Source organism: Mustela nigripes, chromosome 2 (assembly GCF_022355385.1).
Source record: "Mustela nigripes isolate SB6536 chromosome 2, MUSNIG.SB6536, whole genome shotgun sequence".
In the NCBI taxonomy this organism is placed as follows: Eukaryota; Metazoa; Chordata; class Mammalia; order Carnivora; family Mustelidae; genus Mustela; species Mustela nigripes.
In genome coordinates this window covers 20,814,886-20,832,375 of record NC_081558.1, presented here as the reverse complement: position 1 = coordinate 20,832,375, position 17,490 = coordinate 20,814,886, and the positions used below count along the sequence as shown (strand labels likewise).

The window sequence follows — 17,490 nt, the reverse complement described above, 5'->3', positions numbered from 1 at the left end:
TAGCCATGATGCTTAGCTTCCGACTAGCCCAGGGACAAGGACTCCAGGGATTATGGCCCCAGGCACCCAAGCCCAGCCAAGCCAAGTTCTGACCTGCTAAACTTCCCATCTCAGCATCCCCTGGCTGTGACCTCCTCCCCACCCTGGACAATGTTGACTGACCCCGATATCTCAGGAAAGGTCAGGGCCCCTGACCCTCTGGCCTCCGGCCCCTGCCCTCACAGACATATTACTGACGGACCATGGACAGGGGCTCCAGGCCAGCGAAACCCTTCTTTCACTCCCATTTTCTCCTAGTTCAAGTCTAAGCCAACCTCCAAGACTATCACATGTGCTTGGTTCCCTGCCCTCTGGCACCTGCCCAGACTTTCGGCCAAGGAGGAAGAGGCAGATCCTAGGCTAGAGGGGTAGGCAGGACAAGCAGAACTAGCACTGGACATTACCCATCTGGCTGAAGTACCAGTTTATAGGGCCCTGAGTCCTGAGACAGGCACTCCCCTCTGCCTGGCCACAGAGCCTGAGGTGTCCCTCTGCCAGTGTGTATGGAATGGCACACAGACACATGCCAGAGCTGCACCAAGGCAGGCAGGAACAATCAGGACAGGGGTCAAGAGCATGCTGCTCCCCGGCCTGCCCCCCTTTCCTGCAATGGAGCTCAATTATCCACTAGGATGACTGTGAGGCCCCTGCCCTGTCACTGCTCAGCCGCCAACCTTCACAACACAACTATTTATAGCACCCGCCCAGCGCTCACCACAAGCTCGGAAATGAGCCTTCCACTTAGCAGTAATGAAAGACTTAGCACCTGGTAGGGAGAAGCCACTCTAGGACTCCACTTGTCCACCTGCCTGCCCAACATTAGAGCTGAGGACCCCTTCCAATTAAAGCAGAGAAGGGTATAAAATGAACCCCCCAGCAAAGACAAGAAGAAAGGTGAGCCTGAAGGTTTATGAGTCAGGGTGTTCAGCAGCCACTGGGGGACAGGGTATGTCTAGGAGCTCACAAGGGAGGTGGGTGGCCTGCCCAAAGTCTGGTTGCAGCTCAGCTAGCCTGACCACATGGGTAACCCAAGCAAGGCCCTTCACCCGAAGTCTCAATGTGCTCAAACACAGAGAGGGACACCCCAACCCTGACATCCCAGGATCAGTGAAGGAAAGTCATTATTTTTAATACTTTTTAAAAAAAGATTTTATTTACTTATTTGATAGAGAGATCACAAGTAGTCAGAGAGGCGGTGGGGGGGGGGCAGGCTCTCCGCTGAGCAGAGAGCCTGATGCAGGGCTCGATCCCAGGACCCTGAGATCATGACCTGAGCCAAAGGCAGAGGCCCAATCCATTGAGCCACCCAGGTGCCCCTATTTTTAATACTTTGAGGCCAGTTGTGTTTTTTTTTGTTGTTTTTGTTTTTGTTTTTGCCAACCTGGGTGTTCTTCATCCCACCTCACAAATCCACATGCCCAGCTCCTCCCATCTCCGCACACACTGACAGCTGTCTCTGCTTCTCCAGCTGCCCACACACTCACCCGTCCCTGGTCCTCGGGAGGCTGAACAAGAACACAATGTCAGGAAGCAGGAGCTACCAGGCTCTGGAGCTTCCCTACTGCCAGCACCTGGGAGTGAGCAACTGCGAAACCTGAGCTCCACTCAGTGAACTGAGCCATGTCACCAAGCCCAGGGTCAGGGGGTTCCCGGGAGAAGGTACATGCCCTTCCCCAGTAGCTAGAGGGTAGAAAAATACCCCCAAACCTAATCAGGGCATGGCTTTCACCAACACGCGCATGCCCTCTCTGGGCATTTAACAGTCCAGAGGAAATTTGCTAAGTGGTCATCAACCTGGTAGCCTGTCTCTCAAGGGCCGTAGACATTTGGCTTTGGGGATGCTCCCAGGAAGCAGAACCTGTGACCACCAAGAAATTCCAGGGATAGTGGAACCCTACCCCAACCCTTATCAACAGTCAAGCCACCTCCCTAAAGCTTCCCTTCTGGAAGTAACAAGGATAATAGGAGGGAGTAGTCCTCTTTTCCCTCTCTCCTCTAGGCTGGGCATCAGGGTGGGCAGGACCAGGCAACCACCCTTACCACCTGCTCTGCCAGCCCCCTCATTGGCAGGCGGGAGGCAGCTCTGTCACTGCTCTGCACAGCTGCCCCCTCCGGAGAGCCCGGCTCTGAAGTTGCCTGGCTGTGGACAGCCCCGTTACCATGGAAACTGCATCCTCCATCCTTGCCGTCGCCTTCATCTCAAAGCCATTGGGGAGAACAGAGGAACAGGGGAGACAGAGGAGAGAGAGAAAACTGGCCTGGCTACACAGCCCTTCCTTCCCTGCCTAGCTCTCCCTCCTTGCAGCATCCCACACAGGGAGTGCCAGCTGCCCAAGCCTGCCCCCAGGCCCCTGCAGAAGCAGCCTCCCACCCAAACCCAGCCTACCACCCCTACCACCTGGGGGCCCAGGCCCTCCCCAGTGGAGGGAGGCATGGAGCTAATTAAAAATCTCATTGACAGCTTAGCCTCGAATCATTTTAACACATGCCGGGTCCTGTCAAAATTCAGACTCAGGGGCAAAGGAGAGGAGCAGGAAGAAGGCAGAAGTGCAAACCTCCAACTTAGGCCCACAGGCAAAAAAGGGGTTTATAGCTGTCTGTGCAGCCTCTCCTCAAGATCGCCCCCCAACCATCCCTGTTCTGCCCCAGAGCAATAGAGCCCAACTGGAACTGGGGCAGGGGCAGAGGGACAAGACTAGCCATAAGCCCTGTCCCTAAGTGACAAGGCATAGGACAAGACCTTTCCCTCCCAGCCAGGTACAGACTCTAAGCAAAGAGAGGGCAACCATGGGCCAGTTCTCAGGTCCTCGGTACACAGCAGGAGCTGTGGCCTGTGTCTCATGTCGATGAGCTAATAAATATTGGAAAATCATTGGAGGAAGGCAAGACCAGCTGCTTCTCCCTCAGCTAGCCCCAGGGAGCCCTTGGAGAACAGACTGCCAAGGGCCAAGGACACCAAGTCAATGCCACGCTGGACTGGTACTGCTGGGGAAAGGGGTGTGGATGGGCCTGGCATCCTTCCAGCCCCGGGGATACCCCCTCCCACAGCCCAGACAGCCAGATGCTCCAGGAAGCATAACCAGGACGGGGAGCCTGCTCTGGCCACTGAATCTACTGGCCATCTAATGAAGCCACAACCCAGAGCAACTCACTCTTGCACAGAATCAAGGGGACCACAAGGTCTCTCTCCAAGGAAGGAGAGATGCAGACATCCACAATGCTCCCCACCTAACAGGAAGAAGTCACCGTGCTAGTGCCAGCAGCGACTGCTAGAAGTGGGATACAGGAGCTCTAATCCCTCAGACACATCTCCAAGTTTTGCTCTCCACAGCAGAAACAAGATGGGGACTTGGAACACCACCCACAATGCAGGGATTTCCAGGGGACCTCAGTCTGCAGCACCTCCCCCAATACCCCTGCTGCACTGACAGGGGCTTACCCCTCCACTGCCAGGGGTGCGGGCAGACAAGGGAATGAGCGGCACACAAAGGCCACCATGGTGCCGCTGCCTCAGCTATCTGGGGAACACACCACACATTCTGTTCGCACCTCAGGCTGGACTCATTCCTGGGTGGGGGGCACAGATTTGGCCCACCCAGCTCAGAGCTCCTGCAGAGGCTCAGATGGCTAAGGTTTCCCCACAACACCCACAGTGCTGCCCCGGGGAGTTCATACTACATCAGGGGAAGGGAGGAGGGTGGAGAGAGAAGACCTTAACTACGCCCTTCTGGGAACGAAGCAACCCATGCCCTGGCTTTGGCGAAGGGTGGGGAGGGGCTGTGGAGCAGAAAAGTTCAGGTCCAGGTGGAAAGTATTCCCAGGCTGCCCAGAGGCTGGGTCTGCACGGAGCCAGGTGGCCTCCAATCCCCAAAAGGATGAGGCAATGGGAGCAGGCCAAGGACTGGGTCTTACATCCCCCAACTCCACTTAAGCCCCAGAAAAAGAGGAGTTCTTCTCTGTCCTCTCTATGTAATCATGGCCCCTTAACCTCCTGCCTCCTGGCGTGGAAGGCCCTGGGCCTCCCTGCTCACCCTGGGCTGCCCGGTCCTAGCCATCCCTCCACTGCAGGCTGGACAGCTGGGCTGCCACACAGCCCGCAAACAGCTGTTGCATCCCACCCGAGGTGGTGGCGTGTCCTCACTGGGTGAAGCGAGGCGTGCTCATTTTTAATTACACACATACCAACGTGCACCCGCCCGCACACAGCGCTCCCTGCAAGTGGGGGCTCAGACCCTGGAGGCCCCTCAGGCAACTGGTCTGCATCGCACGTGCGAAGTGATGGGGGAGGCACAGCAGGCACCACTGCAGCTAGGATGTGGCACACTGTTATTATTCTGCCCAGGAACTTCCGTCAACTTCCCTCTCTCTGGCTGCCTCTCATCCCCACTGGGCCTCCAGACAGCCTCTGGCCTAGAACCTAAACCTGTCTGTGGGGTGGGAGGTGACAGCAGGAGACGGCTCTGGGGGCCTTGCCGTGCCAGCAGGGAGAGCCTGCAGAAGGGCTGGTGAGCACCCTCCTCCTGGGAGGAGGGCCCGGAGCTACGAAAATGATGGGCAAAGGAGACAAGGAGAGAGATGGGGCTGCCGCAGAGGGAAGTGAGGGAGCAGAAGTGGCAGAGAGAGCTCGGGCAGGAGTCCAGAGCCTCGCCGCTGACAAATAGGTAGCTTCTCCTTGGGTTTCAATATTCCCAACTGTAAAATAAAGAGATTGGAACAGATGATCCCAAAAGAAGTGAGAAACTGGAAAAGGTGAATAAAAACACCATCACTGAAAGATAAGATAATTATATACTTGAAAAACCCAAAAGGATTCAATTGGAGAAATTACCACAAGTGTTAAGATCGCAAAATTAACAAACAAGCACAGCCCAGTTTTCTGTGTACCAGTAAGCCAGTTAGAAAATGTAAGAGAAGCAACAGATGAGGGCCCTCTTGGGGTCAGGTCTATATGGAGGGCCCCCACTCCATGGCAGGGGAGGGGATGGCAGAGGAGCCAAGCCTGGGCAGGAGGCTGGGGAAGACGGCAAAAAGGGGTAGGTGTGAGGGAGAATGGGCTGGGGAAGCAGGGCGCTGTGCCTGTTGGCACCACTGCCTCAAGACTTTTCATTTTCACCTCAGAGCTGACAGCTTGCCATGCAATTTACACCTCTGCTCGTATTCCTGTGCACCCAGGCCCTGGTTTCCTGGGCAGCTCAAGAGTGGGCCTCAGCAGCCATCAGACCAGGGTGGGCTGGGGCACTGAGGAGCAGGGCGGGGGTGATTCCCTCTAAGCAGATGCAGGGGACTCAGGCCCTTAAGCACCCTAGTATCTATCTGGACCCGGAAGCCCCCGACCTCGCACCAAGCCCAGTCTTTCCCTTTGCTAGGGCCCAACCCCAGCTCAGTCCCACTCTGGATTTCTTGGACCCTTGTGGAGCAGGACCCAGGGACAGGGAGACTGAGGGTGAGTACCCTCTGGGAGACTTGGGGGGCTCAGGCCTGGGATCCCCCACTCTCCCTTCCAGATCTGGGAGGGGAGCCACAGACTCCCAGATGCTGCTGCTACCATGGCAGGCTCCACAGCCCACCCCTCTCCAAGACCCAGCCATTCTCTGCAGCATCTGTGCAGTCAAGGACCTTGAGCCCCGTCCCGTTCACAGGCCGCCGAGAATGCTACTGATTGATTATCCAACAGCAGGAACGCTGCTCAGTGCAGATGGAACCATGAAGCCTAGCACCTGGGAGCCAGAGGCATCAGGAAGTGCCAGAGGGGAAGGACAGGTGGGCAAAGAAGGATGGAGAGGAGAGGGTGAAGGAGAGGAGGTAGATGAGGAGAAGGCGGCCCTGAATTTCTCATCTCCAGCTGGTACCTCTGATTTCTGCCCTCTGCTTTAGCATCCCCCCCCACCCTACCCCGGGGAAAGCCCAACTCCTGGAGCTTTAGGTGTCCTGTTGGTATAACCAGACAGCTAACCTCTCCTGATCTGACACCTCTGCTAAAGTGCAGAGTTTTTCTGCTCTGGAGGGAAAGACCCCTCCTCAAAATCTCTCCCCCTTCCCTTGTTCCTGGAATCCCAAGCTTCCCAGAGAAAAGCAACAAAATCCTTCCTCGGAATTCCCATCTGCCTGGGGAAGACGGCTCCCTCAGGATCCGTGACGGCCCCACCCCACAGTACCATCCAGGCAAGCCTCAGCCCCCAGGGTCCTGCAGGGCTGCCAAGCTACCACATCTGAGCTGGTATTTCAAGAGTGGTGGCTCCCACGCCCGCCCCAGCAAAGGCTGGCTTTGTGTTTTTAGTCCTGAGGTAGGGGAGTGGGGAGAGGTGAAGTCAAGAGAGACTGAGGAACAGGTTGCAGGGCCTAGGCTGGCAGTGAGAGACCTGGCCTCCTGTAGGTACTCCCCCACCTCAGCATCCAGGGGCAGCCCCCTAAGGGGAGTAAGGGAAGCCAAGCCCTGATAAGGTGGGGGGCTTCTCTTGGCTTGAGAGCATCTGGGAGTAGAGAGTCATTCTGAGCCTCAGCTCCATGGCCTCCAGCTCTCCCTCCCCATCTCCCTATGCTAAAGTCCTATTCCAAAGCCCAGCCTGGAAGCAGTCATTCAATTGCTCAGCCACCATCAGTGGATGTGGTACCACAAGGTACCTAAAAACCACACCCAAATCTGTGACTCTGCCTGACCTGCCTTTTCACCTGGAGAATGCTACCCTTCCTTCAAGGCTGAGCCCAAATGCCACCATCTTCCAAAGGTGGCTTTGCTTTCCGTGGTGAATCCATTCCCTCCAACCCCACTCTCCCTGGGCATGGCTAACTTCTGTGGCGGGGGGAAATGGGCGAGGAAAGAATTCTGGAGGCCCATCACTCAGCCCCAGGGCCTGGCACCGCTGAGAGTACTCTCCTCACTAAGCTGGGACAGGCCAATTAGCAGGGGGCAGCACTGGCAAGTGAGCTGGCCCTGGAGCTCCAGTAAGGCACCTGCAACAGCTGCTTCCTGTGCCCAGAGCAACCGCCAAGGTCTCCCTTAATGGGCGCCTGGTGGGCGAACGACAGACAGGCGCTTCCTGCCCTTCGCTTCTGGCTCCCTAATCTGACTCCGAGAACAGCAGCTTCAGCCCTGACTATGCCCACCAGGCCTATAGACAGAGGGTCACACTTAGATATTGGTCCACTGTACTACCATCCCAAGCCCACCCTGGGGACCATCGCAAGTATATCCCAAGTTCATGACAGGTCCTGGACCTCTTGGGCCCAACCCCACTCATGGATGGAGCAAAGTGTCAAAAAGCAAGTAGTGGCCTCAGCCCAGGCCACCCAGTCTGGACTCTGGACTCAGCCACTGCTTCATCCATTGACCTTGGGTAACCTCCCCTCCCCAGACCTCCATCTCCCCATTTGTTACAATGATTGGAATGTAGGCTTTGATTATGACCCTGTGATTGCCTTCTAGCTGCTTCCCCCATCCCCTGAACAATGCTGCATAAAAGAGGGCTCAGTAAGTAACTGTTGGGTCAGCAACTGAGCTGACATCCTGCCAGGGGGGTGCTTCCTTATGAAAAATAAAGTTCTGAACTCTCCCTCTTTGCTCAGCAAGGGTAATGGGCATGGAGAGAGAGATGACCCCAGATTTCACAACCCACTGGGGCGTCCTCACCTGGATTCCCACTGCGAGGGTCATGTTGCTCCCCACTGGTGTTCTAGCCCCCACTGACTCCCTCAAAGTTACCAAGGCAGGTTAAGGGAAAGCACATACAGAAGATTCTGAGCCACTGGACAGGACCCCAGGCTCTGACCATGCTGCTGGGAGAAAGCAACAGAATCCCCAGCTCAAGAGGCTGACTCACTCCTGCAGGCGCCTTGCTGAGGCCCCTACTCCTTAGTTCCCAGCTGGCTACCCTGTGACAACACCATCCCGTCACCCACCACTCAAGAGTTCAGTCACCACCAGCCCAGGGAGAACTGCAGGGCTCCCCTCAGGTCCAACTCCCAGTCAGTCATGCTCCCCAGAAACAACGGCTTCTCCTGGGGGCCCTGGCCCTGCCTGCACACGGGATGAGCCCTGCTGCCCCTGGCTCCGCTCACACTGCAGCTGCCACAGTGTTCTCAAGACCCGCAACAGAAGTGCAGCGGGCCAGGCGTGGAGGGGCATCTGTCCAGCTGTGTATCTCTGAGGACAGAGATTTCAAACCACTTAAATTCCAGATGTCCTCCTCCAAAAAGCTCACGACCTTGTGAGCCAGAGCTACTCCAGCTGAAGCAAGCACCAGTACAAGTGCAAGCCCTAGCACCTGGCAGCCAAGCCACGGAGACCCCTTAGCACAGCCCTAGGCTCCTGCCCCAGAGAGGTCTGAGAACTCTGAGCTAGGACTCTTGCCCATTTTAAACCCCCTAGTGAGACAACCTCACCATCCCAGCTGTCCCAGAACTTTACCATCAAGACTGCCCCAAACCAACCAGCTCACTATATCCACCCGGACCCTACTTCCCCCAGCTTCTCTACCATTCTGTGGAGGAAGAGCCAATGTCTTACCCCAACTGCCCGCCCTTCCCAGCTAACCAGCTTCCACATGGGCAATGTCCTGTGTCTCCCTAAACTCAGGAGAAGATATCCAACCACCACAAGGACCCTCCCCTGAGAACTCCTGGAAAGCAGAGACCCTGGGGCAGGGGATTTATGAAGATTAGGGATCCTGTTGAGAGGAAGTCGGGTATGGGGTCTTGGTTGGGCAGGTTAACACTCTCAATGACCTCCCCTCCAACTGCTATAGAGAGCTGTGGGGTAGGAACTGAGCTCGGGGGCCTCTCACGCACAAGGGATCCCCGGACCTCTCACTCTCCTGGTCTGCTCCAGGTGCCCCAAGTCTTCCCTGGACACTCATTAAGATTGGTTCTACCCTGCAGTAAATTCTGGGGCCTTTGCCTATTGCTCTGGGCTGACACCAGCCTGGGTCCCATTTCCTACAATTTCAAGGAAGCTCAGTTCCCTCCTGCAGCTGCCAGCAGACCCCACTTCCTGGGGCTCAGGGGGTGATCTCCTCCTGCCCAAGGACACCACCTCTTTGGACTCTGGTGGAGCAGCCTGACAAAGCTGGGGCATCTCCCACATAAAATGATAGTCACATGGTACCCAGGCATCCCCTCACACAGACACTGTCCCAGATGGCTCTGCCTGGAGCCCCCCAGTGGTTTATGTGAAGAAAGGCAGAGTTTTAGCCCTTCCAGCTCAGCTGGCCAGGCTGCCAAGCTGGGGAGGGCTGGCCAGAGAGTCAGAGGCTGCAGTACAAATTACAAAGCTGGGATCTATATATCATTCTAGAATCCCCACAGAAACCTGACAAATGTTTCTCTTTGGGTTCCTTACAGTGACCCCCCAGGACCTTTCTGTCTCATGAGGTCAATTCTGCCCCAGTCTCAGGCATGTCTGCAACTGCCAGGACAGCAGATGCTCTCCACCTCCCCCACCCAAAGCTCTGAGATCATTCACCCCTGCCCCCTGCCAAGCCTGCCAAGCCCTCTCCCATCCTTCTGGTATCGGGGCTACTGGCCTCCCCCTACCCCTCACGCCTCCTGAGACAGAAAGCAGATGGCTGCCATCATTCCATTTGAAACACCTCCACAGCAGACCCAGCCTCAGATCCAGAGAGAAGACAGAGAGGTGGAGGAAAAAGAAAGGTACGCACACGCGCGCATGCGTGCACACTTAAAGGCGGCCAGCTGTCAGAGCTAGGAGAGTCAGAAGAGCCCACGGTCTCATTAGCAGCGTCTTTCCTCTGGTCCCAGGCTAGTGGGGAAGAGGGCAGGTGTGGGAGAGAGCTTTATGTTCTCTTCTCTCTGTTTCCCAGGCTGAGAGAGGCACAGGGCCACCCCCCAGCCACTGCAGGCTCAGCCCCTTTGTTTCACGTGGTAAGAACATAAGATCAGGCTAAGCACAGGGGCAGAGATGACCTCTGCCTCCAGAAACCATCAGAGCACCTTGGGCCATGCCTCTGCTGTGGGCAACCTGGCATCTCTCTCACTCTCCCAGCTGGTGGCCAAGCCCACAGCAGTGTGCCTGACGGACATCTCTGGTGAAGCCCCTTGCTCTCTTGTACCCTGGCTTCCTCATCAAAGGCAGGAAAGAGAATGGTAGCCCTCTGCTCCAGTCCCCACCCCAGGAGAATCAAGCCCAGAGCACAGCTGACAGGCTCCCACGGGAGGAGGAGGAGGAAGGAGGAAGGGCTTTCATCAAAGAGGTGACGTCAAAACCAGGCAACTTGTGAAGCTGTCAGGGGCCGGGAAATTTGGACAAAGGTGTCTAAAAATAAACCCCTGAAGCCAGGAAAAGGCTTTGGTGGCTGAGTTGCTCGCCACCACACTACATGCCACATGTCCTGTTCTGAGGTCTGGAACCTAGCAAGTCTCTTCCCAGGGGGGCTCCTCCAACCCTGAGGTTGAAGACAGCAGCAACAGGACTGGAGACACTGCCCAGTAACCTTTCTTGGGTGAAACGGTTGAGGCCCCTTAGGACGCACGCTGAATGGGCCTCAGGCGCCAATGTCTGCCTTCCTGCCCTTACCACCAGCCAGCGACCCCACCTCCTGCGTCACCTCGCCCTCAGCCTCCAGCCCAACTCACCCCCAGGCAAGCACCTCCTCCCCAACACCCTTCTGGCTGCCACCGTGCAGCTCACAAAGGAACTCCACCTCTATTCTCCCAGTGCCTCTGCCCTACCACAGCGACAGCTGTCCTGTTTCTTCTCTTCCTGTCCTTGACCACCAAGGCCACAGCTGGTGACCCATTTATTCATTCCCCAGCCCTGACACCAGATTTTTCGCCTCCTTAACCAAGATCTGTCTGAGCTCCCATTCCATCACCAAAGACCCTCCCCCAGGCTGCTCTAGAGAGCCCTCAGATTCCTTTGAATCCACCAAATTAAAACTCCTCCTTTCTTCTACTGTTTGTTTCTCAGGCAGCTCCGTACTACACAGACTCCAGAGCTGGTTACCCTCCCAGCCCCTCCACAGTCTGATCCATTCCAATCCATGCATCAGTCCACCAGTTCTACCTTCAAAATAGATGGTAAATTTCCACTTCTTCAGCATCTCTATAGCCACTGCCCCAGTTCAAGCCACCACCATTCACGTGGAAATCCTGACAGCCCCATAAGCACCTCCACTGGCCCCATGGATCTGGGATCCAGGCCCACCCTGGGCAGGATGAGAGCTCCTGTCTTGTCCATGTGTGGCTAAGAGGCTCAGATCACGTGTTACTTTCCAGGCTGGAACACTGCAGTGACTTCCCACCATCTTGCTCCCACTCTGCTCTTCCTGGAATCTTCTTACCCCCTTCTCCAAGGGCTCTTTCAGGGTTCCACCTGAGAGATTATATCCTCTGAGAAGCTGTCCCTGACCACGTCCTCTGAGAGGCTGTCCCTGACCACTGTATCCAAGTTGGTGCCCTGCCCTTTCTTACCATTCTTTTCTAGCATGTATCTCATTTTTGTCTGACATTTTTTAAAAAGATTTTATTTTTATATATTTTTATTTTATTTTATTTTTATATTTTTATTTTTATATATTTTTAAAAGATTTTATTTTTAAGTTATTTCTACACCCAGTGTGGGGCTCGGACTCACATCAGATCAACAGTTGCATGTTCCACCAACTGAGGCAGCCAGGTGCCTCTTGTCTGACACTAATTACCTGTCTCTAACCACTTGCTGTAAATGTGTATTTCATACACCAACATTTCACACTGTGTCCATCACAGTACATGGCACATAGACATTCAATAAACTCAAGTTGAATGGATGAATAAACAATTGCTTTCAAGCCCAACTGGGTCATTCCCAAGTACCCAAGTTTACAAAATGTTCTGGAGGAGCAGGGATGTGCAACAGGGAAAAATTTTTAAAAAATCTCTGTGGACACAGAGACCACTGACCAGATCAGGAACCAGATCTGCCCTGTGCTCAGGGAGCAGGTGCACAAGCCTATCCAGCGGCCAGGCCCAGGACCACACATGAAGACCTGGGGCCTGCCACCCACAGGAAGCCTCAGGGCTCTTGCTCTGTGGGCCTCAAGCAGGAAAGGGTCAGGGTGGACCTGCCCATCCATCTGAGCCTGGAGCAGAGGCTGAGACCTAATGTCTCTGGTCCAAGCCAGAACCGAACTGACCAGGCTACGTTTGTGAACAAGCTCCCTATGCTCCTAGTAGATGCTCTGGCACCCACAAGTCTCTGGCATTTGGGATAGATGCCAGCAGCATCTGCCTGTCTTCCTAGACCCACAGGCGCCTGCTCCATGGGGGCTCCGGGGTGCTGCCTTCCCGAAGGCAACTTTTCCTCCCAGACTTGAGCAGTCCTTCCCATCTCCCAGCTGAAGGACTGGCTATCCCCCATCACACACATACACTGGGCCTGTCTCTCACCTTGATGTAGGCATCCAGGGCAGGATGGACACGGCGGGTAGCCAGCCAGATGGACAGGCTGGAGGTGTAGGGGAAGGTGGCTGTCACCACATGGCTAGGTGATGGGAAGGAGAACACATTGAAGCCAAACTTCTGGTAGAGCTGGATGAGCTCAGGGGAGGGAGACTCCTCACCCTCACTCAGAATGCTGCCCACTGCACAGCGGCACTTCTCAGGGGGTACCTGGAAAGGAAGAACAGGGGTGTCAGCATTGGGCAAAGGAAGGAGGCTCTCAGAACTCTTGCTACCTGGGTTTTGTGCCAGCTCAGGCCTGGCAGAACCATGAGCTCCAACATGCCACAGCCCCAGATACCATGATGGAGAACAGTATTTTCCTTCTGGAACTTATCTGTGGCCCCAGCCTCTGGCATCCTGCTGCAGAATTCATCCGTCCCTTCATTTATGTCTCTACCAAATATGCCAGACCCTGTGCTATGGAGGGTCACTGGTCCGGAAGTGGAACCACACTGAACTCTGGGTTGCTGACAAAACTGAGCTCCTCTTCCCCAGTCCTTCAGATTGGGGCAGCCACCATCACCAGAGCCCCCAGACCTCCTCTCCAACCCATGCCCCATCCCAAGCCCTGCCACACTTGCCAAGTCTCTTCCTGGCTCAGCCAGAGACTGTTGGTTCCCCTTCAGGTTTCCCTGGGCTCCCAGTACCTGTACGTCACTGCACTCTGCTCCCCTCCCTAGTTGCCCTCCTTCTCCTCTCCCTCCCATAAACCCAAAGAGGGTGGGGTTCCATGTGAGTCTCTAACACTTCCTAGGCCTGGCCCCGGGCCTGCAAGGCCCAGCACTCACCTCTCCTCTGGCATCAAGGGGCCCCACTTTGTCTCATCTCCTGCCACCTGAGTCTACAACAGGCCCTGATACCTCCAGGGGTATCTAATACTGAATCTAAGACACTCATCAGAGACCGTGTGCTGTCAATCCTGGATTTCCCTCAACTTGAAGGTCCCTTTCTCCCACTATCTGGGGCCCACTGATGCTTAAATTCAAACTCCCTCTACCTCCAGGTGCTTCTTTTGGCCTACCTTCCAAGCACCATGAAGTCATTTTTATGTGTTCTTGCTTCTGCCCTCTCGCCAAGCCCTGTCAACAATACCCTAGGGGTTTCTCAGCCCAGCCCAGCCCAGCCCAGCTCTGTCCTTGGAGTCTCACTTTGCCTGGGACTTAAGCACCAACTCCAGGTTCTCACCTCCATGCAGTCCCTGGGGGTCACTGCTAGGTCTCTGCAGCTAGGGCCCCCTTGCTGCCCCCTTGAATCCTATGTCATTAAGTCTAGCCCAGGACTTTACAGGCAGGCAATACGGTGCAGTGGTCAGGACCACAGCTTCTTGAGACACACAGGACTGGGAGTGAGTAGTGGATCATGTAACTCTAGGTAAGTCCCCTGGTTTCTTGGAGCTCAAGCTCCTTGCAGAATTGACAAATTGAATGAGATACTTCATCTGAGGGCCCGGCCTGGTGCGGCGCTCGGCAAGTACTGGAAGTGCTGTTGTTTATTAGCAGCTACAACAGAGGCCAAATAAGTGACCCCTGGCCCGCAGCCATGCCTTGGCCCATTCACCCAAACCTCCCAACACGTAGTTCCTCCCTGCCCATTCTCCAGGTTCAAGTGCTCTCCTGGGGAGTCTTTCAGGGTAGCTGGGTGCCCCCCACCAAAGACACATGTTTCGCTGTTAACTCTTGCCTCCATCAACTCTACCTGGTAGCAGTCACATCCCTGGCCTGACAGTCCTCCCACCCTACCCTAGCAGAGGCACTGGAGCCAAATGCAGTGCCATCTCTTGTCTATAGATGGTGCAACCGCTCCATTCACACCCAAGGCTTGAGGCAGAGATGCCTGGTGTCTGCTGCAATGCCAGTCACCGAGATCCTGACCCCGGCGACTTATCATGTACAAAAGAAACACTCAATATAACTTAGATGGAGAAATGGATGGAAAACCACCTGACTGATCATCTCTGGCCCTCCTGGGATTGAGTCCCTGGGTCTTTTCCAGGATCACTTCAACAGCCTTTATGGATGGACCTCCCGGGCTCAACATCCTCCTTGATCCTCAAGAAGCACAACACCTGTGACCACCCTGCTTATAACTTTTCAATGGCTCCCAATTCTGCTCTAGGATGAAACTTTCGAGCCCAGCATTCAACACTGTTTTAAGTGGTCCATACAATAGTGCCTGGATTTGTCCACACACTCGCCTAGCACTCTTTTTGTCATCCCCAGGCCCCAGTAGGGGCCAGAACCCAGGTGAGCAAGTGTCCACTGAGCATCTGAGTGGCAGAGGGAGGGACAAAGGCAGGCTCTGGCCCAGCCCGCCCTGCCGGCCTCCTCTCCTACCACAACCCCGCACACACCCACACGGAACTATTTGCAGCTCCCCAAACATGCCACGTCCTCCCATGCTTCCTGCCTTGGCGCAAACTACTTCCTCTGCCTGGAATGATCTTCTTCACCCTACTCCAGAGTCCCTTCTGCCTGGGAAACTCCCGCCCATCCTTCAAGATTCAGCTCAACCCTCCTCCTCAAATCCTCCTTGCCAAGCAGCCCTTCCTCTCAGATCGCAAATGCCCACCCAAAGGAGCAGGTCTTGTGCTGCACAATAACTGATGGTTCCTCTATCTCTCCCCCCTCACTTCAGGCTTCTAGGCAGAAAGGTACAGAATCCTGTGCACACAGTAAGTTTCTTGGGGTATCTCAGCAACACCACACGCACACCTGCACATGCACACACGGGCCCTGCACGTGAGCTAAGCTCTTCTTCCTCTACCTTGAAAGAGGAACTCCCATCACAGGGAAAGGAAGCTAATAAGGGACGGGACTCCTGAGATCCTGGAGGTGTGTCAGCCTCAGGTGCTCCCTTTCTGCATGAGGAACCCCTCAATTCCACAAGTGGGATACCTCCTGCCCCATTCTGCCCTGGCCAGTGGCTAAGGGGCAGCCTAGGAAGTTATTCAGGAAGCCCACCACCTGCAAAGCAGCCCTGTACCAGCTGGAGCTGCTGGAGTTCCGCACCTGAACGAGGCACTGGCAAGGAGATGGAACAGACCCTAAGACCAGCTGGGGAGGGGCAAGGCTGGTCTGGAGCAGGGGAAGGCTTCCCTGGGCTCCCTGGAGAGCCCACACCCACCTCCAGGAGAAATGGCCCACTGAGGTCAGGAGCCTAGAAAATAAAGGGAGTGTCCTGATAGCTAGAAACCCCACCCACCTTGGTTGATGGCAATGCCTCTATTTGGGCCTGATCCTAGGAAGTCAGCCTGGGCCTCCCAGTTCCATCCGCTTGTTCACTCTCCTCCCTATATCAGTCATTTCTCTAGGTACCAGTGCCCAGAACAAGAGCTGTGAGGCCTCTTCAGTCCTGGCAAGTGAGAAGAGGGCAGTCTACTTGGAACCTAAAGCTTCGAGTGAAAAGAGAGTCCCTGCCTGGCTAAGACTTCAGTACGTCTAGAAACTGGACAAGACTAGTATCTTCCGGGATTCAGGAAGGAAAAATGGTGTCAGTCGGTCCAGACCAAACCCAGATGTTGGGTTCAGTCGAAATGGCCAGCCCTGGGGTGCTGGGTGGCTCAGTCAGCTATGCATCTGCCTTTGGCTCCGGTCATGATCCTGGGGTCCTGGGATTGAGCCCCACTCGACTGGGCTCCCTCCTCTGCTCTCCCTCTCCCTGCCACTCCCCTTGCTTGTATGTCCCCTCTGCCCCGTGTCAAATAAATAAATAAAATCTTTAAAAGAAATGGCCAGCCCTTGATCCATAACCTGCAACATCTGATGAAGTCCAGCTGCAATGCCTACAGATCCAGGCCCGGCGAGCTGCTTCAACACCTCCCTGGCCAGCATACCCAGCCCAGAGCTACTCAAGGTAAGGGGACAAGTAGGGACAGTGACCTTCACTGGCCTTCACTGAGGGGGAACAGAGCAGCCACAGCTATTCGTTACTGGAGGATGGGTTCATTTAACCTTCAGGGTGATGCAGGTCAATACACCAAGCCCCACAGGTCCAAGTTCCCCAAGCAGGTGGTCTCCAAAAGGCAAAAGCTGGTCCACACTAGTCAGGACATGGGTGATAAAGACAGCAGGGCCAGAGGACAGGACCTGTATTTCAGGCTGCAGGGGAGGGGAGTAAGCAGGATGCTAACCTCCAAAGGGGCTTTCTGGGAACTCTCACTTAGAAGTCTTTCAGGGCTTCTTTCTTTTCACCCCCAGGCATAATCCTAACAACAGCTGGCACCTGACAGTGTGCTCACTGACTGCCCTACTTGCTACCTTCCACCTATCAGTTCATTCAATCCAAACAGCGCTGTGCAATAGCTACCGTCATCCACTCTGTTTCTGAGACCCAGACAGCAAAGCTATTCAGAAAGAGCCACACGGCAAGGCAGTGTTGAAGTCTGGATTCGAACAAAGGCAGACTGGCTCCAGAGCTGCACCACAGGACCCAAAGCCATCTGGGAGCCAGAGAAGCAGGCCCTGGCTAGGCAAAGCCTGCATAATGATGTGTCCCTATGCTGCGCTCCTCTGACGGCCCAGGCGTCCTGCAAGAGGCTAGGCTAGAGGCAGGCAAGCAGGGTTCCCCAAAGTAAAGAGTCCTAGCGCATGAGGCCCAGGGGAGGGGGTGCCAAGAGTGCTAAGCATCTACTGGGGGCCAGGTTTGGGGCCTTATCCTTATTATTTAGTCCTCAGAAAAACAAAACCCCTGAGGTAGGGATTCTCAGAAAGACCAAGTGACTCCCTCAGAATCACACTCTTAACAAGGAGCAGAGCCTTGATTCAAACCCAGAAAGATTCAAAGCCCTCTCCTCCCATACCCCAGCCCTCCTCCCTACCAAAGCCAGCTCTGCTGGGAAGAAAGGGCTGTGCTTTTCCAGGGCTCCCCCACACAGTTGACCTGCTAAAGAGCAGGGATAGGGGATAGGGAATGGCCTGGGCTCCTGGAAACACCAGACAGCCCTCATTCCCACTGCCCTTGTTGAGGGGTCAACCCTGGGCAATCCCAATCCTTCCCAGGCCCCATATGGTTTCAGTG

The 17,490-nt window shown here is 55.2% G+C and overlaps 1 protein-coding gene across 6 annotated transcripts in view; it reads right to left on the bottom strand.

Moving 5' to 3' along the window:
* Positions 1-17,490, bottom strand: part of TEX264 (testis expressed 264, ER-phagy receptor) — a 30,243-nt gene that overhangs the window by 4,386 nt on the left and 8,367 nt on the right. For all 6 annotated transcript variants that reach the window (XM_059389839.1, XM_059389836.1, XM_059389837.1 and 3 more), the window contains one exon: positions 12,421-12,642. In XM_059389839.1, coding sequence (XP_059245822.1) covers positions 12,421-12,642 — 222 coding nt within the window. The remainder of the gene's footprint in view (positions 1-12,420; positions 12,643-17,490) is intronic.